Source organism: Triturus cristatus, chromosome 5_2, assembly GCF_964204655.1.
Source record: "Triturus cristatus chromosome 5_2, aTriCri1.1, whole genome shotgun sequence".
NCBI lineage: Eukaryota > Metazoa > Chordata > Amphibia > Caudata > Salamandridae > Triturus > Triturus cristatus.
Window position 1 is genome coordinate 985,325,529 of NC_140588.1, and position 22,976 is coordinate 985,348,504.

The 22,976-nt window shown below is 51.7% G+C and overlaps 1 protein-coding gene across 2 annotated transcripts in view; it reads right to left on the reverse strand.

Annotated features, from left to right (window-relative positions):
* The window catches only part of FGF16 (fibroblast growth factor 16), a 56,030-nt gene extending 45,981 nt beyond the window's left edge, over nt 1–10,049 (reverse strand). For both annotated transcript variants that reach the window (XM_085608239.1, XM_085608238.1), the window contains exon 1: nt 9,600–10,049. In XM_085608239.1, coding sequence (XP_085464365.1) covers nt 9,600–9,873 — 274 coding nt within the window. In that variant the 5' untranslated portion in view covers nt 9,874–10,049. The remainder of the gene's footprint in view (nt 1–9,599) is intronic.
* Nucleotides 10,050–22,976: the final 12,927 nt, after the last annotated feature.

Sequence of the window (22,976 nt, forward strand, 5' to 3'; positions counted from 1 at the left end):
GTGGATAGAACGGCATTCCCATCGTCCGGCCTTGATAGGACCATAGCCTCTATTACTGTTGTCATGTCTTGGACAGGTGGGAAAGGCTTCATTAGCGGGATGTCTTTGAGATGGAAGTTTGCTGCCATTGTGGTCACATTGATTTGGTTAAGGAAATGTAGTTTTCCATCATGAGTGATGTTTGGGGATTTAGCATCCTTGGAGATGGTAGCCTAGGTAGAAAGTCAGGGTTAACCATTCCACACCTGGCGTGGGAGATGCATTAGAAGAGGGGAGAAGAACTTCGATCTTTTGGAGGTTCTGCTCTGCTCGAGACAGTGGATTGCCGTGCAGGATTGTATTTTATAAAAAGTTGTAGCTAGTCCGGAGATGTTGGCCGGGGAGGAGGCTCTTAAGCATAGCCTGGTGTCGTCTGTGAATTGGTGATAGTATACGTCAGAGTTCTTGAGTAGTTCACTCCACAGTTCCAGGTAAGTTTTGAACAGAGCAGGAGTTAGAACAGACCCTTGAAGAACTCCTTGCGAGACTTTTACAGGGTTGGAGGATGCATGTTCTATCATGATCACGCATGAGTGGGTCTCCAAGTAAGACTTGAACCACTCTAGAACTTTCCCTTTCAGGCCCATGATGTAATTGAAGGTGCAGATAAGGAACTGATGGTTGAGAGTATCGAATGCCGCTGAGAGTCAGCTAAGATAAGCAAGCATGAGTCTCCGTTATCCGTGACTCTAGAGGCGCTCATCCCGAAGCCGTGAGAGTGCTCGCTGGCTGCTCCAGCCTTCCCGAAACCTTGAGTGAAATTTATCAAGGAAACTTTTTTACTTGATTAATTTGTGTGTTGATGCAGCACCCCAGTATTTTGGCCAAGAATGGGAGTCCTGAGACTTCACAGTAGTTGTTGTTGAAGTCCTCTGGGTCATCAGTTTTTTGGGGGGTTTTTTTAGAGAAGAAGGATTTGCCCTATTTTTAGGCAGTCTAGGAAGGAGTCTTGTTGTTTGCCCTAGGTGGCCGCATAATCTTGGACAGTCCCTGACAGCAGAATATATGGAACCAACATTCTTTGGTCGAAATGCTCCCCACCACTCACAGCCTCACAAGTATTTAATCACAGGATGTACATATTGCAAATCTATCTGTGAGGCAACCAAGCACTGTACAAAGGTGAGAGGGTTGAGGGGAGAGAGGTGTGATGCGGGCAGGAGAGACATCCGTTTGTGATGTGTGGCAGCCATCCGTGCGCCTGGTTGAGGCATTCTCACCACCTATAGTCAGTACCCTCTGATCTCCTAGGTTACAGTGGTGGAAATGATGACAATAACGCATATAGAGCCTTCCTACAAAGAACATCTAGGTGCTGATGATTGGCCTAGCGCTGTACACTGCATCCTCTAAACTTCTAACTTCCAGAAACTCGGCTCACCTATTCGACGCCTCGTCAGGGGTAGTAAGTGCTATATGAATGCAAATGCAATCTCTCAGTACCCCGAGTTCTGGCACCCACAGTACTTCCATCATTCACTGCAACTAGTCCTGGCCCCCCCCGCCCTGAACCCTGTTGCACCCCTGGGGCAATCACCATTTAAACCCCAGGTTGGGCCCTCCAGCTCCCTTATTTCAGTATTCAACGAACCATTAGTTCTAGCGCTTTCATTACTCTTACGTGTAGTAAACCCACAGCGGTGGTGTACCTATCACCAGAGTCCAGCACTCTAGGTCCAGTGCCCTCAGAACTGGCAGCTCCAGTTCCCTGAAAAGTTTTAGGCCCAGTACCTGCAGCATCTTTAGCACACATGTCCCCAGAACCCATAGATCCAGGACCTGTTCCCGCATCTTTGGTGCCCCTTGACACCCAATGTTTATTCACATTCAGTGTACCGGCAACCGGTGGCACCAGTACCCTGACTTCCAGTGACCTCAACACCTAAAGTTCTTCTTCTATGTAACCACCCATGTTCTAGCCCAGCTCCGCCCCTGTACCCTCCATTCAGTACAATCAGTGGCCCCACTTTACATATCATCAGAACCCCTTCGCTCTAGTGACCCAGAGCGCACGTAGGAGCTGGACCCTCGCACCCGCAGTCCCAGGACCCTCAGCAGCCAAAGTCCCAAGATCTCCGCCTTATAGTCTTAGTACCCCCAGTAGACTGTCAGCACCCAAAGACACAGTACCCTCAGCAGACATAATCCCAGCCCCCCCTCCACCCACATAGTCCTGGTGCTTTCAGCCCCTCTAGTTCCAGCACTATCTTCACCTCTAGTTCCAGACCCCTCGGCGCCCAGGGCCCCAGTACCCTCAGCACACATAATCCCAGCCCCCCTCCACCCACATAGTCCTGGTGCTTTCAGCCCCTCTACTTACAGCACTATCTTCACCTCTAGTTCCAGACCCCTCGGCGCCCAGGGCCCCAGTACCCTCAGCACACATAATCCCAGCCCCCCTCCATCCACATAGTCCTGGTGCTTTCAGCCCCTCTAGTTACAGCACTATCTTCACCTCTAGTTCCAGGCCCCAGTACCCTCAGCACACATAATCCCAGCCCCCCTCCACCCACATAGTCTTGGTGCTTTCAGCCCCTCTAGTTCCAGCACTATCTTCACCTCTAGTTCCAGTACTCTTAGTTCTAGTACTCTAAGCAGATTTAATTTCAGCACCCTCCGCGCCTCTATTTCAAATGCTCTCACTACTAATACTCTAAACAACTTTAGTTTCAGTACCCCCACACATCTATTTGCAGTACTCTCACTTCCAATACTCTAAACACCTTTCCTTTCAATCCACTCTGCATCTCTAGTTCCAGTACTCTTATTTATAGTATTCTAAGCACCTTTACTTTCAGTACCCTCTGCACCTTTAGTTTCAGTACCCCTCACACGTCGAATTCCAGTGCTCTCAATTCCAATACTCAGTACCCTCTGCATCTCTAGTTCCAGTACTCTTAGTTCTAGTATTCTAAGCACCTTTAGTTTCAGTACTTTCCGCACCTCTAGTTCCAGTTCTCTCGGTTCCAGTACTCTAAGCACTATTAGTTCCAGGTCCCTCTGCACACATAGTCCTAGCAGCCACAGCACACATAACTCCAATCCCACCACACCCACATAGTCCCAGTACCCACAGTACCCCATGTCCAGTACCATCAGAAATTCCACTTCTAATAACCCCCCCACGCACAATATTGTACTGCAGTTATTGTTTGCTACAGTGCTCTCAGTTCTCGGGGTTCCACTTCAGTCACCACTGCACCCCACAAAGTTCCTGCCCCTTTGCAGCCACTTGTTTCACTGCCATCTGTCCCTCCCTGTTTGAGTATGTTCAGAACCCAAGCTCCAGCGCCCTGGGCCTCGGCACACAGGGGAGGAGCCAAACGATTAAAATACCCCTACTGTGCTATATATCTCCAATGCCAGTCAGCAGGCCGACCCGCCCTAGAGGAGTCTCCTTCATCCTTCCTTCCATCCACACTTTTTACCTTCCATCCTCCCATTAGTTCACCATTCCATTCATCCTTTGATCTGTCATTAAATGCATTCATCCTTTCACCCATCCACCAATGTATCCACCCATCCATACAAGATTCCTTTCTTTCATTCATCTGTTCACTCATACATCCTTTAACGATTCCATCTTGCCGTTCATTTACCCATCCACCCTTTTAACCTTCCATCCACCCTTTGATTCATCCATGTTTTCACCAAGTCACACCTGCACCCATAGAGTCTTAAGGTCGGTCATTCATCCATCCATTCTGTCAGTCATCAATTCATCTGTTCACTCATCGGTCACTTCACCCTTCCTTCCATCTGCTTCTTCATGCATTCATCCATTCACCGTCCTATCATTCCATTTATTCAACCATCTTTTCCCCTTTCCCTGCAGCCATCTACACTGGCCCCCATGCGTTGGTCCTTCCACCCTTCCATCCAAACACCAGTTCACCCTTCTTTCTTTTCACCGCTCTTCTTTTTACCTTTACTTATTTTAACTCTTCCTTTCACTAACAAATCCTTCGTTTTGCCCTTGTTTCAACTTTTCTTTTCCTTTTTATAGTTACTTTTTTTCACCCTTCCTCAGTACCTTCCTTCTCTCCTCCTCACATTTCCCTTTCCTTTCCTTCTTACTGGTTACTTTATTTTCACTCTCTCTCTCTCTCTCTCTCTCTCTCTCTCTCTCTCTCATCTTCTTCCTCTCATGCTCCTCTGTCCTCTTTCCCAGCCCGGCTCCTTCCCTTCTCTCAGTTCCACACCCCTCGCTCTGTCTCTCTCTCTCTCTCATCTTCTTCCTCTCATGCTCCTCTGTCCTCTTTCCCAGCCCGGCTCCTTCCCTTCTCTCAGTTCCACACCCCTCGCTCTGTCTCTCTCTCTCTCTCTCTCTCTCATCTTCTTCCTCTCATGCTCCTCTGTCCTCTTTCCCAGCCCGGCTCCTTCCCTTCTCTCAGTTCCACACCCCTCGCTCTGTCTCTCTCTCTCTCTCTCATCTTCTTCCTCTCATGCTCCTCTGTCCTCTTTCCCAGCCCGGCTCCTTCCCTTCTCTCAGTTCCACACCCCTCGCTCTGTCTCTCTCTCTCTCTCTCTCTCTCTCTCTCTCTCATCTTCTTCCTCTCATGCTCCTCTGTCCTCTTTCCCAGCCCGGCTCCTTCCCTTCTCTCAGTTCCACACCCCTCGCTCTGTCTCTCTCTCTCTCTCTCTCTCTCTCTCATCTTCTTCCTCTCATGCTCCTCTGTCCTCTTTCCCAGCCCGGCTCCTTCCCTTCTCTCAGTTCCACACCCCTCGCTCTGTCTCTCTCATCTTCTTCCTCTCATGCTCCTCTGTCCTCTTTCCCAGCCCGGCTCCTTCCCTTCTCTCAGTTCCACACCCCTCGCTCTGTCTCTCTCATCTTCTTCCTCTCATGCTCCTCTGTCCTCTTTCCCAGCCCGGCTCCTTCCCTTCTCTCAGTTCCACACCCCTCGCTCTGTCTCTCTCATCTTCTTCCTCTCATGCTCCTCTGTCCTCTTTCCCAGCCCGGCTCCTTCCCTTCTCTCAGTTCCACACCCCTCGCTCTGTCTCTCTCTGTCTCTCTCTCTCTCATCTTCTTCCTCTCATGCTCCTCTGTCCTCTTTCCCAGCCCGGCTCCTTCCCTTCTCTCAGTTCCACACCCCTCGCTCTGTCTCTCTCTCTCTCTCATCTTCTTCCTCTCATGCTCCTCTGTCCTCTTTCCCAGCCCGGCTCCTTCCCTTCTCTCAGTTCCACACCCCTCGCTCTGTCTCTCTCTCTCTCTCTCTCTCTCATCTTCTTCCTCTCATGCTCCTCTGTCCTCTTTCCCAGCCCGGCTCCTTCCCTTCTCTCAGTTCCACACCCCTCGCTCTGTCTCTCTCTCTCTCTCATCTTCTTCCTCTCATGCTCCTCTGTCCTCTTTCCCAGCCCGGCTCCTTCCCTTCTCTCAGTTCCACACCCCTCGCTCTGTCTCTCTCTCTCTCTCTCTCTCTCATCTTCTTCCTCTCATGCTCCTCTGTCCTCTTTCCCAGCCCGGCTCCTTCCCTTCTCTCAGTTCCACACCCCTCGCTCTGTCTCTCTCTCTCTCTCTCATCTTCTTCCTCTCATGCTCCTCTGTCCTCTTTCCCAGCCCGGCTCCTTCCCTTCTCTCAGTTCCACACCCCTCGCTCTGTCTCTCTCTCTCTCTCTCTCTCTCTCTCTCTCTCATCTTCTTCCTCTCATGCTCCTCTGTCCTCTTTCCCAGCCCGGCTCCTTCCCTTCTCTCAGTTCCACACCCCTCGCTCTGTCTCTCTCTCTCTCTCTCTCTCTCTCTCATCTTCTTCCTCTCATGCTCCTCTGTCCTCTTTCCCAGCCCGGCTCCTTCCCTTCTCTCAGTTCCACACCCCTCGCTCTGTCTCTCTCATCTTCTTCCTCTCATGCTCCTCTGTCCTCTTTCCCAGCCCGGCTCCTTCCCTTCTCTCAGTTCCACACCCCTCGCTCTGTCTCTCTCATCTTCTTCCTCTCATGCTCCTCTGTCCTCTTTCCCAGCCCGGCTCCTTCCCTTCTCTCAGTTCCACACCCCTCGCTCTGTCTCTCTCATCTTCTTCCTCTCATGCTCCTCTGTCCTCTTTCCCAGCCCGGCTCCTTCCCTTCTCTCAGTTCCACACCCCTCGCTCTGTCTCTCTCTGTCTCTCTCTCTCTCATCTTCTTCCTCTCATGCTCCTCTGTCCTCTTTCCCAGCCCGGCTCCTTCCCTTCTCTCAGTTCCACACCCCTCGCTCTGTCTCTCTCTCTCTCTCATCTTCTTCCTCTCATGCTCCTCTGTCCTCTTTCCCAGCCCGGCTCCTTCCCTTCTCTCAGTTCCACACCCCTCGCTCTGTCTCTCTCTCTCTCTCTCTCTCTCTCTCATCTTCTTCCTCTCATGCTCCTCTGTCCTCTTTCCCAGCCCGGCTCCTTCCCTTCTCTCAGTTCCACACCCCTCGCTCTGTCTCTCTCTCTCTCTCGCTCATCTTCTTCCTCTCATGCTCCTCTGTCCTCTTTCCCAGCCCGGCTCCTTCCCTTCACTCAGTTCCACACCCCTCGCTCTGTCTCTCTCTCTCTCTCTCTCATCTTCTTTCTCTCATGCTCCTCTGTCCTCTTTCCCAGCCCGGCTCCTTCCCTTCTCTCAGTTCCACACCCCTCGCTCTGTCTCTCTCTCGCTTCTGTCCTTATTTCGGAGTTATCTGCTGACTTGCAGGTAGCAGACGCAGACACAGCCTGGAGATAAAGATTTTTCGGACACCAACTTCCATCCCACAGAGTTCAGTGGCCCCGCCCCTTCCACAGTAGCTGATAACGCGGGGGTTCGCGGCGCCACTGTTCAGCGCCCCTAATCCCGGCGTTCTCGGCAAATCTAGTTCCGGTACCTTCAGTGCCACTACTTCCATCGTCACAGCACCCCAATAATAGTACTGTTGGTGCCAACATTCAGTACCCACCCTGCCCGTTCTTCTGTTTTGCTCAGTGCCCCAGTACCTCGGCATGGCTAGTGGCAGTGCACTCGGTACCCTTGTTCTTAATACCACGGGCTCCTTAGTGCGTGTACCCTTGGCACCCCTCGTCACCCCCCGCTCACGCCCAGCACGCGCACTTCCTGAGAAACATTCACCCTTAGTTACTGTCCACTGCTTCTCTTTAAGTGTCCCCCAATCCTAGTTCATGAACTACTGTACCCCGAACACCCCAGTTCTTGCACGCCCGTCACCCCTGATTCATGTACCCCGGCTCCCCCATTTCCTGCACCTCGGTCACCGCTGGTTTCTATACCCCCGTACCCCTAGCCCCTATCCTCAGTACCCCTGGCTCCTGTACTCTGTGCACCCCTGGCTACTACCTCTTCCAGTACTCCCGGCTCCTGTACCCTGGGCACCCCTGCTTCCTATCTCCCAGGGCCCCTGGCTCCTGTACCCTGGGCACCCCTGGTTCCTATCTCCCAGGGCCTTTGGTTCCTGTACCCTGGGCACCCCTGGTTCCTATCTCCCAGGGCCCCTGGTTCCTGTACCCTGGGCACCCCTGGTTCCTATCTACCAGGGCCCCTGGTTCCTGTACCCTGGGCACCCCTGGTTCCTATCTCCCAGGGCCTTTGGTTCCTGTACCCTGGGCACCCCTGGTTCCTATCTCCCAGGGCCCCTGGTTCCTGTACCCTGGGCACCCCTGGTTCCTATCTCCCAGGGCCTTTGGTTCCTGTACCCTGGGCACCCCTGGTTCCTATCTCCCAGGGCCCCTGGTTCCTGTACCCTGGGCACCCCTGGTTCCTATCTCCCAGGGCCCCTGGTTCCTGTACCCTGGGCACCCCTGGTTCCTATCTTCCAGGACCCTTGGTTCCTGTACCCTGGGCACCCCTAGATCCTGTACCCCACCACCCCTGACCCCGGTGCGCACGGGGTAGACTGCCACCGTGCACCCAGCCAGGCAGCAGACATGCAGGAATGAGCCTCGGATGAGCGACTGTGCAGGTGCGCCCATCACACCCTGTGCAGAGATGCCAGGCGGTGCCCTTCTAAAGCAATCCCTGCACTTCGCGATGATTTCACTACGTCTTGCCCCAGAAAATGTGCGCGAAATAAAATTTCCCTAAATCCCACCCCCACTACAGTTTAAAATATGTTTGTGGTTGTGTGCACACAGCCTACACACTTGTGTAAACTCATGGTGTGGGGGGCATGCACAGCCGAGCTCGGGTAGCTACCGAGCATGAGATGGGTGTGCGTGCCCGCTGTTTATAGCGCCTTCAGGCAGTGTCATTACACGTTTGAGCTAGTTAACCTGGCCACAAGTGAGTGGCTACGTCAATAGCAATGCTTGTTTACACTGGCCGCACTTGATGCAAGTAGCTGGCGTTCACCCAAGTTGACATAACGTTAATATTCCCATTTTCTAAAACGTGTTCCATCTATATTACCTATACGTCTTTCTGTTATGTTGCATGAACGAACAGCAATTTACCAAACCATTTAATGACATTGCATGAAGGCAAGGCCAGATTACCATCCATCTATTCACCCACCCATCCACCCACCTACCCATCCATCCATCCATCCACCCACACCATCCATCCACCCACCCACCCACCCATCCATCCATCCATCCATCCATCCATCCACCCACCCATCCATCCATCCATCCATCCATCCATCCATCCATCCATCCATCCATCCATCCACCTACCCATCCATCCATTCACCCACCCGTCCACCCACCCATGCATCTAAACCATCCATCCATCCATTCACCCACCCGTCCACCCACCCATGCATCTAAACCATCCATCCATCATACATCCATTTAACATCCATCCATCATTCACCCATCCCACATCCATTCATCCACCCACTGAGTCACTTCCGCCGAGGCCCCGAGAGTCCTGGGACAGAGACTTCAGGTGAATGAGGCACCTCCATGGACCTGCCTCGCTCTGAGGTCCACTGTGGGTCCTGACCCTGAGACAGCCTTTGGGGGCACATCCTCCTTAGCCAAGAGGTACCCCAAAGTCCCCGGAGTATAGAGCGGTCTGTCCCATTGACCTCCTTCACCCCGAGGTCCCTAAGGCTCCCAGAGGTGGGGCACTCACAGACCTGCCCACCCCAAGGAACCCCAATGATCCTGCTGTAACATAGGAGTAAGTACCTCCCTGACTTGCCTCGCTGTGAGCCCCTGAGAGTTCCTGGCTCTCAGGCAGTGTTTCAGTAGGATAAACCGCTGAATAGCCCCACCCTGAGACCCCCTGGGAGTCTGGGGTCCTCAGCTAGGGTGGATCTGGGGGCCACACGCGTGCCTGCCTCGCCCTGAGATCCCCTGAGAGTCCTTCGCCCCGGAGTAGTGAGGGGGTAGGCTTCACCCTCTGACTTGCCTTGCCCTGAGGTCCCCGAGAGACCGGGAGTCTAGGGTGGTATGTATGAGGGCCCTTTCTGTCTTGACTCCCCTGAGAGACCTGGACCCCGAGGAAGTTCCTTTCTGTCCTGACCCCCCTAAGCCCCCCCGCCGCCCCCCTCCCCCCAAGCCTGGACTCTCTGGAGGCGAGATATGAGTGGGCTACATGAACCTGCTTTCTTCTCCTGAGGTAGCTTAGCTAGCGCCCCGAGGCAGACGTGCAGGAGCTACACCTGCGGCTCTTACCGAACCTGCTGTGGTCCTGCCGGGTGCCGTGCACCGTGCCGTTCGAAAAGATCTCCAGGTGGAAGCCGGTCCGGCAGTACAGCTGCCTCCGCCGCAGGATGCCCTTCAGGTGCGCGAAGTCGGTGGGCGACCCTCGCTGCAGCCGGCCCTCGATCTGCCCCAGACGCTCGGCCAAGAAGCCGGGGGAGTCCGACAGGGCCACGTTTCCGAGGGAGGCGGCGAACCCGTGCAAATCCCAATCCAGGGCCCCCATGAACCCCCCGATGTCAGCCATGGCAGGAAGGATCAAGCGCGCAACAAGTCCCGGACTTTTCCTCAAAAAATCAGTTTTAATCGACGCGTTGTCCCTTTAGAGTGGCCTCTGTGCCGGTGCCCGCGTGATCCGTGCAGGGCCACGGGTCCGTGCATTCGACGCGCTCCCCAGGCTTGTCATGTCTGGACGTGTGTCTGCCCACCCCATGCCGACCGCACTTTATATACATACACACTCCCCTCAGCACCGACATATCGGAGATTTAAATACAGGCCACACCTCACTGGCATCCCCCTGGCCCGGTGCCCCTCTCCGCGTCCATTCACTTGCTGTTGGAGGGGGTGGGGGAGGGTGAATGCCTCCCTCCTCTTCATCATGAAAAAAGGCAGGACAAGTTACATATTTTTCGTACTCATAGCACCCCTCGCCAGGTTTCGTCCCATAGGCTGTGCTCACATACACACAGATAAACACACAAGCACGGGCACACACACCTCCATACACCCCTCCCCTTCCACGGGCTCGTGTCTGCCAGCTCTGTGAGCGTTATCATCGGATCCATGCATTAACCTTCTGTTAATGACCTGCCAGGAACGTCCAGCACGATCCTTGCTGCTGACATTAAATACTTTTTTTTACGCACAGATGCGCGACTTGTGCGCTCACGTAGTTGAACTATTGGTATTAGGCTACTTTGGACGTTCCTGGTACTTTCCATTGCGAGCCCTGTAAACGCTCTGTTTCACACTTTATTTACACGCACGCACACCATCGTCTTCAGTTTTCGCCTTAGATGTAATCTGTGGGTGACACCTTGTACCCCATCGGTCATTAAGCTCAGTTAGTGCTCTCCAAAAACTTACCAGCACAGTCCCACTTGGAAGCACTCTTTTACACTATGTTTACACCCGCAAACACAGTTACACACAATGGTGTGCCTCCCATCACAGAGGCACGCACACAGAGTGTATGCACACAAATATGTGTGCTTGTGTATACGCCCCCGCCCCTGTCGCCTCTATTTAGCGCCTAGCTGAGCTTTGCGCCCGCCGGTCATTAAGCTCAGTTAATGCCCTACAAGAACTTCCCAGCACAGTCCCACTTGGGTGCACTATTTTACACTATTTTTACAGGTGCAAACACAGTTGCACGTGTCTCACACCACACAGGCGCGCACATAGTGGAGAGTGTGCGCACACAAGTTTGTGTGCTTGTGTATGCGCACACTCCCGTCCGATTGCCTCTGCCTACTTAGCGCCTAGTTGAGTGCAGCCTTGCCCCCGCCGGTCACTGTTCCTAGTTAATGCCTCGCAAGGATGTCCCAGCGCACTTTCCTGGACACCTTTCCTGCTCTACAAAAGAACTCTGAAAGGAGAGCCAGTTCTGGTCAGGGATAAAAGCTTCATGTGTACACAGCGCAAGCAATCTTTTGTAAAACGATACTCCGTTTTTATTGCTTTATTTTACAAGTTGTGGGAGGGGTGGAAGTGAAAAAGAGGTTTGAAGTCTGCGCGGGGCTGTTTTTCCACCTTTTCATGTTGGAAACAGGTGTTTCCCCGATCTTTTTTCTGCCCACTGACACTCTGGCTGCCGGAGCAGCTGCCGGGAAAGCTTGGGAAGGGAGAAGGGAAAGGGGGGTGTGGGGCAGGGGCACTGGGGAGGGAGCGAGGGAGGCAGGGGTGGGAGGGGGGGGGGGGGGGGTGAGAACCAGACATGCTGCGAAGGGGCGCGCGGCGCGTGGAAAGAGACATAGAAAGATGCAAACACATTTTTTTTGATGCAGCGAGAGAGAAGCAGATTGTAACGGGAGGGGGTGGGGTGAGTGGATCTAGGAGACGCAAAGGAAGGCGCAGAGGAAAAGCAGAACGACAAATAGAAGCAGAAGTAAGAAACACAGGCAGGGCAGAAAGAAAGAGGAGATACACATTTAAAGTGGAAACGTGGACAGAGAACGAGAGAGAGAGAAACACACGAAGACGAGAAAAACATGTAGAGGAAGGGGGAGGTAAGTGCAGAGGAAAACAGAGACAAAAGGGACCTATGTAAATGAGAGGGAAGTAGAAACACAGGCTGATAAAAACAAACATATAAATATATGTGTATGTGTGTGTAGAGAGAGAGAGAGAGAGAGAGAGAGTACGAAGGCAAAGAAAAGAAAGAAAGGGGCGTTGAGGAGAATGCGATGAGGATAGAGAACACCAGTATTATAAAAGAGAGTGAGACAAAAGGTAAGAGGAAGAGAACCACAGAGTGACAGGTCAGTCACAAAGTGAATATGAAAGATAGAGATGAGAGAGCCTGGGAGAAAGACAACAAACAGAAACAGCAGACAGACAGCATGGGAGACAGTAAAAAACATAGAACAGACAGATAAAGAGGGGAGGCAGAGTATAAGAGTGAGAGACACGAGAGACAGGTATTGAAAATTAACTCTGACGAGAGAAAATAAGTGATAGAAAGAGTGAGGGATGTGTCTGAGGGAATCGTGAGAGAGGAAGAAGAGAGAGGTGAGAGAACGAGAGAGTGGAAAAAACGAGAGTGGCAGAGAGCATGAGGGAGAGAGAACATGTGCACGTCGGACAAACATGTAAGCCATGCCAGAGAACATTATTGAATTGAACCGAGAAAAGAGAGAATGAGCGTGAGGCCCAGTGTGAACCAGCCAGACGGGGGAGTGGCCTCGGAGCCGTGCCGAGCACGGGCAGCCTTTCATCTCTCACCCCGAAGAGAAGATGACGTGATTGCCGGGACCTAGTCGTGGGCAGAGGTGGCTCCTATAGTCTACAATGAAGGACGCCTTCACACGAATATTCCCTGGCAGCCTCTAGATGGCAGTATTGGACACAGGTTGCGCTGCTGTATGCCGCGTTGGATTCCACCTGTTGCTGCTCTCTGCGTCCCACCACCACCACTGCTCCTCCAGGGTTGTCCTGCTCTCTGCTCTCTGCAATCATGGCTTCTAACAGCGGAGCATGGTGAGCTCAGTAAATTATAACTTGTCAATTTCAGTTTTTTAAAAAAATGTTAGCTATTATCTTTAACCTTTGTTTTTTTCAGTGAATCTCTCTTTCTCTATAAATATATATATACATTCACTGAAAACAACACATACGAAAGTGAGGTTATAGCTAAGTGAAGATGTCAATTCCAACATAATGTTTTAAATAAAAAAAACACAGCAATTCGTCAGAGCTAGCTATACCATGCACCCCTGCTTATGACTTGACGTTATTACATCACTCATGACATGTTCTATGACATCATTTATATCATCTCTGATGATGTCATCCAAGCTTCTTTTGAACACATTGCTCTCTAAACTGGTATGGCATTAGAGTATGAAAGTAAGCACAAAATAGCTCAGAATAACATGAAGCATCATTAATGCCATCATACACACACTCCCTATAGGTGAAGCAAGCTTCTATTAAGTGCAGCATTGACCCAATACCATACACTCCATGGGGTGCTGAGTTCCTGTTGACTATCAACCATCTCTACTGCACACACTTTTCAATATTTAGACAACTATCCAGAGAAAGCCCAAGTCTCTTTAGGTACTCAAGCCCTGTTACATAACTAATGCCCTAGTTTGTACAACCCTAACCTATATCAAAACCCTGACACTCACTGAACCTACAGTGAGAAATGAAGTGGATTTGAATAGAAAGGTGGGTACGTAAATAGTGTTTACTCTATGGATAGAGTTTAATCTGTACCACACTGTTTGCAGACACTGAAACTCTTATGAGAAACACAAAAAACCACAGTGGTAGGGACAATTTGCGCTGGGAAATGAATTATTAGTACTGTGTGTAAATAAGAACCCTTGCTACTAGGTTAGCAATACGACGACCACCAACATCGTAATTTAGGCAAACTGGGTTTACCTTAAACATCAACAATTTATGAAAACCGAGCAAAAGGGTTCAAAGTGAAAATCAAGTAATAATGCTAGTGCACATCAATTAAAATCTCAGATTAAATTCCAGCTGTTCATATCTTGTCTTTATTTCTTGACAAAGCTTCTTCGTTGCAAGCCCCCTGCCAGCCAACACGTGTTTCGTCCTGACTATATTAGATCATACCTGGCAATGGCTTAACCTCACTGGCGGGTCATTTGGACTCAGGTTTTTTACAACTTTATATAATATCCTCTTTTCTCATGCCTTTATTTAGGGCACTAGTGTCTAGGTTAGTAGCTGTTTCTTCTTCAGGTCACTAACAGTTTCTTGATTTTACTTGACTTTTGAACTCTACATATATTGTTTTTCATTGGGTTCTTTCCTAATAATCTTTACTCTCTCTCTGCAGTTTCCCCTCCTTTCCTATACACACTACTCACAACCCTTATTTTTCGGTGAACTTACACATCATACGTCTTGCTCCGACCATCATGTTTATCTATTAGGTTTAAGTGGCACAATAAATTGTACAATTAGCATTTTAGTTTTTGATGTTAGTATAGTTGTACGTATGTTGTTTTGACTTGTAATATATACTTTATGGAATTTGGTTATTTCTTTGTCTTCAGCCCTGATGAAGTCCATGACCTAATATAGTCAGGACGAAACACGTGTTGGCTGGCAGGGGGCTTGCAACGAAGAAGCTTTGTCAAGAAATAAAGACAAGATATGAACAGCTGGAATTTAATCTGAGATTTTAATTGGTGTGCACTAGCATTATTACTTGATTTTCACTTTGAACTCTTTTGCTCGATTTTCATAAATTCTTATGAGAAACACACCACAGAGTATTAAAAAGTATAAGAACAGTGTTCACGCTATGCAAATTTTCTCCAAAGGGACACTATTCACCCTGTTTTTTTCGTCTGTTTTTTCCTGCCGATGTGCCCCCTGCAGCTCGCCCCCCTGCTCGTCCCAGTCGTCGTCCCGCTCCCCCTCCCAGCTGCTCCTCCCTCCCACCTCCCCTTATAATGGTCGAAGGCGTGCCAAAGGCAAGCCCGTCTGTGCCTGTCCGCGCCTGGACCTTGCCCAGCGCCAGAACCCCTGGCCCCTGCGAACGCCACGACACCTGACACCGCTACGATACCAGCACCCTCCATGCACTCAACACCGGACGATCACACACCTGCTGCCTGGCCGCACCGAAGCGCACCCAAGGACCTTTCTCCTGCAGGAGCTGCAGCCACACCAGCCTCCAAACTGCCAAACCGCCCACAGATGCATCTTACTCAACACCCGCTCCGCCCGCAAACACTCCTTCGAACTCTGGGACCTACTCGACTCCACATCTCCAGACGTCGACTTCCCGATGGAGACCATGGTGAGCCCCTCCTCGGCACCCGACATCGCCATAGACATCCCTGACGGCTACAAGATCACCCGCAGGGACCGCACCAATGGAACAGGAGGAGGAATCGCCATCGTCCACGGGAACACCCTCAGAGTCTCGACCAGCACCGACGACACCCTCAGCACCGCCGAACACCTGCACTTCCAGATCCACACGGATCCTAACACCACCCTCAGAGGAACCTCGGTCTACAGACCCCCCGGACCCCGGGTACAGTTCAGCGAGTCCATCGCCGACTTCGTCAGTACGCATGCCCTTGCCTCCACAGACTACATCCTCCTCAGGGACCTGAACTTCCACCTCGAGAACAACAACAACACCAACTCCACCACCCTGATCGACAACCTCTCCAACCTCAGACAGCTTGTCACAACACCCACCCACTCCACCGGCCACACGCGTGACCCCATCTTCTCCGCAAGCTCCCACGTCACCTTCAGCCACACCACCGAACTCCACTGGACCGACCATCGCTGCATCTACTTCACCTTCCGGAAACCCACCACGCACCACAGCACTGAACAGATCCCCCGCCGCAGCTGGAGCAAAGTCACTGAAGACCAGCTAAACACCACCCTCGCCCGAAGCCCTCCCGTTGACCCCACCAACACCGCCACCCGCAACCTCAGACAGTGGATCGACGGCTGCGCCAACACTCTCGCCCCAATCAAGAAACCCCCCAATGGATGCACCAACAAGAAAGCCAGCTGGTTCACCGCGGACCTCCAGGCCTCCAAGCAAACCTGCCGAAAACTAGAGAAGAAATGGCACCGCGAACAGACACCGGACAGCTACGCAGCCCACAAGAACGCCATCCGCAGACACCATCACCTCATCAGATCCTCCAAAAGGGCCTCCTTCAAGAACCGCCTAGACAACAATGCGCACAACAGCAAAGAGCTCTTCAACATCATGAAAGAACTCTCCAACCCCAGCTCCAACACCAACGACATCCCACCATCGCAAGACCTGTGCGACTCCCTTGCCACCTTCTTCCATCGCAAGATCGCAGACATCCACGACAGCTTCAACAACCCGACCACCCCAACAGCCACCGAGACCTTTGACCCCACGACCACCACCCTCATCGAGCCCCTGCTCACCAGGACCAACATAAACGACGATGACACCATCAAAATCATGAGTACCATCCACTCTGGCTCTCCGTCAGACCCATGCCCACACCACATCTTCAACAAAGCCAGCGCCACCATCACACCTCAACTCCGCAAGGCCATCAACATCTCCTTTGAGACCACTACCTTCCTGGAGAGCTGGAAGCACGCCGAGATCAACGCCTTACTCAAAAAACCCAAGGCTGACCCGAAGGACCTCAAGAACTTCCGTCCGATCTCCCTGCTCCCGTTCCCGGCAAAGGTTATCGAGAAGACTGTCTACCCACTACCTTGAGGAGAACAGCATCCTAGACCCGTCCCAGTCTGGATTCCGCAGCAACCACAGTACCGAAACTGCCCTCATCGCCGCCACCGACGACATCAGGGCCCTGCTGGACAATGGCAAAACCGGGGCCCTCATCCTCCTGGACCTCTCAGCCACCTTCGACACCGTCTGCCACTGCACCCTACGCACCCGCCTCCACAACGCAGGGATCCGAGACAAGGCCCTGGAATGGACCACCTCCTTCCTCTCCGGCAGAACCCAGAGTGTCCGCCTCCCCCTTTCCGATCTGAAGCCACCGAGATCATCTGCGGAGGACCCCATGGATCACCCCTCAGCCCGACATTGTTCAATGTCTACATGGCACCGCTCGCTCATGTCGCCCAACTGCACGACCTCAACATCATCTCTTACGCGGACGACATGCAGCTGATCCTCTCCCTCACCAGGGACCCCCTCACTGCCAAAACCAACCTCCTCAAAGGAATGAAAGCCGTCGCTGAATGGATGAAGACCAGCCGTCTGAAGCTGAACTTGGACAAAACGGAGGTCCTCATTCTCGGCTCCACCCCCTCGGCCTGGGACGACTCCTGGTGGCCGACCACACTGGGAGCAGCACCGACACCCACCGACTACGCTTGCAACCTGAGATTCATCCTCGACTCAACACTCTCCATGCCCAAGCAAGTCAACACCGTCTCGTCCTCTTGCTTCAACACCCTCCACATGCTCCTCAAGATCTACAGGTGGATCCACACCAAAACAAGAAGAACGGTTACCCAGACCCTCGTCAGTAGCAGGCTGGACAACGGAAACGTCCTCTACGCAGGAGCCCCAGCCAAACTCCTGATACGACTCCAACGCATACAGAACGCCTCTGCACGCCTGATCCTCGACATCCCTCTCCACAGCCACATCACACCCCACCAGAGAGACCTGCACTGGCTTCCCGTCAACAAGAGGATCACCTTTAAGCTCCTCACCCATGCACACAAGGCACTCCACAACACCGGTCCGGCATGCCTCAACCAACGACTCACCTTCTACACCCTGAACCGCCAGCTCCGCTCCGCCGACCTCGCCCGCGCCACCATCGCCCGCATCCGAAGAGCGACCACCGGCGGCAGATCGTTCTCCCACTTCGCCGCTAAGACGTGGAACACCCTCCCCATCCTCCTTCGGCAGACCCAGGACCTACTAACCTTCAGGAGGTTACTCAAGACCTGGCTATTCGAGCAGTAGCAGCAGTCCTCCCCCCCCCCCAGCGCCTTGAGACCCTCACAGGTGAGTAGTGCGCTTTATAAATGTCCTGATTGATTGATTGACAATAGAATCCCAAGTTCTGAAGGTGCTATAGGTCATACCACCTGCAGTCTTCATACTTTACAGCTAGCCCATCTTCTTAAGCGAATCAAGCTCATGTATATAGGTTAGTGCCTGGTGCACACAGTCTTCTGTCTTATGTACAAATTGTCATGCTGAGACAGTTCTGTCTACATACTCAAGGCTGCTTACAATACTTAATATCTATCACATAGAATCTTTTCCCTGTGATGTCATAAATGATTTCATAAAACATGTAATATGTGAGGTCATAACAGTGCATGGTAGAGGCGCAAGTTATTATTAGCCTTGCTAACTATAGCTGGCGAATTTCTGTGTTATTTTTAGTTCAAAACATTATGGGCCTGATTACGATGTCGGGCGGTCGTCACTGTGGTATCAGGACCGACCGACCTCAGATCGGCGGCACTGACACCGCCATTCAATGCGTCCGCACATGGTGCAGTCGCATACTCCCATTTCTCTATGGGAGCTTGTAATGCGGCCGTAAACCGGCCGTAGCACAAGCTTCCATGGAGAAATGGGAGATTCTGATAATCCCTGCACCGCGTGGCAGGCACCTCAAGATTAGGGGTGGGCGTAATTTGCGAAATTATCGCGAAAATGTTAAAAATCTCCGCAAACACGTGGAAATATCGCGAAGATGCGGAAGTTTTTTTCCCGCCCGTTCGCGGTATTTTCTGCGTGGTCGCGGCTCGCCAACTTACCCATGCGGTTGCTCGCGGGCGCGGCCATCTTGTTTTCACTTGTCTCGCGGTGCATGATCGCGAGAAGAAAGACGTGATCGCGCGACGAATGACGTTACTGCGGGCGCGAACTGTCGCGAGACAGCGCAAATGGCTACCAACAATCCAACATCTCGTGGAGAACGCGACCGGATCGGGAAAACTTGTCGGCGAACGCGGGGATTCAGGTAAGGCGATCGCGCGCACGCGAGAATGTATTATTTTACAGCGCGAGCAAGCAAAAAATTTCCGGTAAAATGTGGATTGCGGAAATTTTGACATTTTCGCGCTCTCCGCGGAACGCGAAAATGTCAAATTATCGCAATTTCCGTGAGCGGAACGGATTTTTAGCCCAGGCCTACTCAAGATGCCCGCTACGCAGTGCAGGGATTAACAGGGGGTAAACTTGGCCCCAACTGGAGGCCATGTAGGAATGGGGGCCCTGCTAGGAGCCCCCAAAGTCCCTTTCCAATAGTCTTGGAAAGCCTGTAGGAAACCGATAAACGTAATTTTGACAGCAGAAACGCTGTTCTCAGGGATTATGTTGGGGCCTCCGACTGGCCGACGGGCTCCTTGAGCCTGTCGGAATCAAGCCGGAATGAACGGCTGGTTTCAATCCCGACTGCCTACATTTTTATCGACATCATAATCGGCCTCTATGCTGGCACTGACATTCACCTAGCTATAACGTTGGGAGACAGCCTTTACAACAAAACTATTACAACGCATGCCATTACATCACATGTCGTTGCAACGCAAAAGGTGTGCAGCAGTGGGTAGAAGGTGTTGGATGTAACTCCAACACCTTCCCTACTGTTGCACACACTGGAGTTTGAATAGAAAATGATTCTATTCCAACTTCCAGCGCCCCCCGAAGGAAAGTCGGAGTAAAAGTTTGCGTTGCACCGGCATTCGATGCAATGGCATGCGTTGTAACGTCACCTATTCTATAACGTCACTTTAACCTTTGCTTTTTTTAGTGAATTTCTGAGATTTTTTTTATTTTTAAAGTAAAATATAATAATAATTCCTAAATATAACAACATTTTAAGCTTTGTGTTTTTTCGGTGAATTTCAAGTTTTTTTTAACATAAAGTAATATTTTCTTACCATACGTAAAACAAACCCCTGGAACTCATGGCCTTTAGTCACATGTGGCGGGGAGTAGGCTGCAGGGCCTGCAGCCAGCCCCCCCTGCAGGTAGCCAAACCCATGACGTGCACGGCCTTTGATCATGCGCAGCATGGGCTTGGCCACAGGGCCTGCGTCCAACCCCCTGCAGGCATTCAATCCCACGGTGCTCATGGCCTTTGGCCGTGCACTGCTGTAGGATGGCTAACCAACCTGCAGCTAGCAGCCATCCCGCAGGCTGGAGCGGTGAATGGTTGGCCTTTGGGCTCCCGGGAACCTAATTCCCAGGGGTATTTTCTTTTTAACGGGGAAACCCCGGAGACCCAATAACCCAGGGTCAAATTCCATAATTAAGGGGAGTAGGTAGTGCAGCCCCCTGAGCCTTCTTGGGACCTGCAGACCCAATCCCTGGAGCCAAATTCCAATAAAAAGGAGAGGGGAGCCACATGGACCACCTCTTCGAGCCTTATCAGGCCCCAGGTAGCCCATCCCCAGAGGCCGAATTGAATAAAAAGGGCAGGGGGCTGTGCTGCCGCCTCCCAAACCTTATTAGGCCCCGTGTACCCTTTCTCCAGGGCTGAATTTAATAAAAGAGGGGTGAGGGCATGAAGCCCCCCTCCCTGAGCCTCATTTTGCCCTGGTGACCCCACCCCTGGGGTCAAATGTGCTTAAAAGGGGGAGGGAACTGCACAGCCCCACTCCCTGAACCTCATTAGGCCCTGGGTATCCCATCCCTAAGGGCCGTATATAATTTAAAAGGGGAGGGGGCTGTGCTACCCCCTCCCCGACCCTGATTGGGCCCCGGGACTCCATCCCCCCGGGGCCAAATACCCTTAAAAAAGGCAAGGGGGCCATGCAGCCCCCTTTCCCAAGCCTCATTAGGCCCGGGGGACTCCATCTCCCAGGGCCATATCTAATTTAAATGGGGAGGGGCAGTATGTCCCCCCTCCTCGGGCCTTCTCAGGCCCCCAATGTCCAATGTTGTTTTGCATTTTTTGCGCACTTTGTTGTTCATTAGTGCTGCGCTGTGTGAGTTTTGTACCTCAAATATGCATGTATGGCTGTTTAGATGTCTGTAGTCAAAGTCTAAGCGGTATGATTCATCTGGTTTCGCTACTGGAAACAAAGGATTGTTTATTTGGTTAGATACAAGGCTCAATTATGCCCTGGTGTTCCAGTTGTGTTAAAATTTCTCTAACGGGATGTTTAGCTTCATGATTAATAGGCTATTGTGGTTGCACATGCAGGCAGAACCTTATATGTATGATGTGATAAGGTGAATCTTGATCCGAGCCTACATGGTTGCGGTATAATGTCGGGGTTTGTGCAAGGGCCCACTCTGTGGCATAAGCCTATATAACATCTTGGGAAGGAGACCGGAGAAAGATGGTTTTATTATACCTTCCCCTTGTGGGACTTTACGAACAAACTCAGGTGACCAATCCTTCTAAGCCAAGAGAATGTTATAGGTAAGTGTTAAGTTTTTCCCCAAAATTACTTTAATGGTAGAAAGTATTTCACCCTCAATTTGGATGTCCAAATAATACAATCTATCCGGAGCGCTAACCTCTGATCTGGTGTTTCCACTTGAATAAAATCATTAGTTGCTTTCGCCACCAGAAACTCTTGAAGAGTCTGGCGAATTATCATGACCTCTGCTATGCTGCCTAGCAGTGTCAGTGCCCACTCCTTGTTCCAAAGCATCCTCCTCAATATGTGTAGCATATTTAACAGAAAGACCTGCCACTTTCTTCTTTTTAAATTGAGGCTTTTGCTGTGGAAGTTTTTCTTCCTTTTTAGGTCTCGGCTCGAAAGCTGCGCTTGCGCAGTCTCGCTCAGAGATTTAACGTTTTGGAGAAGAGTGGCTTGAACCCGCCCCTCTTCTCTCCTCTTCTCCATTGGCTGGCCTCTTGAATGCTGGCCAGCCATTGGAGAAGAGGATTGTCTCTCCGAACTGGCCCCGTCCTTTTCGGATTCGGGGGTGTTTTTTTAATTGCTTTTTGGTTGCTTTTCGATTTTTGGCAGCCCGCCCCTTACACGCCCACAAGACAGCATGCCTTCACGCTGCCTACACGCGCCAGTCGGCTCTCTGATTGGTTGGCAACTACCAAATAAGCACTGTGATTGGTGGACCTTGTCAACCAATCAGAGAGCCTACTGGCGCGTTGTGTGATGTGTCTTGTTTACCCTGCAGGCGTTTGTGCCGATCTGCCGCTGCTCCTCTGCTCAGCACCCGGCTGAAAGTGTGCCTGCAGGTTTGTGATAATTATGGGCTTTAGTGTTCACTGAGGCGTGCCCACGTGGTGTATGGACCCCCACAGGGGCAGCAAGTTTAGCGCAGTATTGGGGTTCGGCCTTCTCCGCATATACCCGAACCCCAGCGTGCGTGGCTTGTGTTCAGCAGTGGCCTTTCCCCCTGGCCCCGCCAGCCATGCGAGTCTGGAACGTGAGCCCCCGCTACACACCAGACTGCACCTCGCAGCTGGGGACTTCACTTTCATTGGAGAGAAGCAACTGGAAGACCCGGAAAAGAAACGGAGGAGCCAGCAAGGAGGTGTGGGGTGTTTTTTTTTTTTTACAGGGACGATTCGTGTCTCGGCTACCGAAGGCTGCGCTTGTTACTTCAACCTATAGGAAAGGGCTTCCTTTACCCAATAGGATGACAGTGGACGTGGCTTGGACAGCTGGCTTGTTCTTCCATGCAGCCAGTGAGGGGTCGGAGGCACGGCATGCTCTGTTCTCAGGGCTCCCTGGAAAGGGCTTCTGACTTCGGATTTTTCCTTCTCGGACCGGCAGCGCCGCTTTGCTTCCCCGTTTTTCCCACGGTTTCAGAGGATTGACAAACCAGAAACAAAGTGTGAGGCTTTCTCCATTGCCGCGGACAGAGAGCCCGGGCAGTGCAAGCTTGGTGAGTTTGCGTGATCAGGACAGAGTTGGCAGGATATGTTCCGCCGCTTAAAAAGGTGGGAAGCCGAGTTAGTGCGTGGCGCCGGGCACAGATAAATGGTATTGTGAATCTGCATCAGGGCTCTTTGTTTCACTTTTAAGAGTGTTTGGGGACAAGTGCACATAGGCTAGTGTCCAGCGTAGTGAGAGTCGTATCCCTGCTGCACGGATTTCAGATAAGCATGCACATGCAGCCCAGTGCCCTTTCTCTTACTCGTGCTTATGCCACATTTGGTACTGGGATCTAATGTTTCCTATTGATGC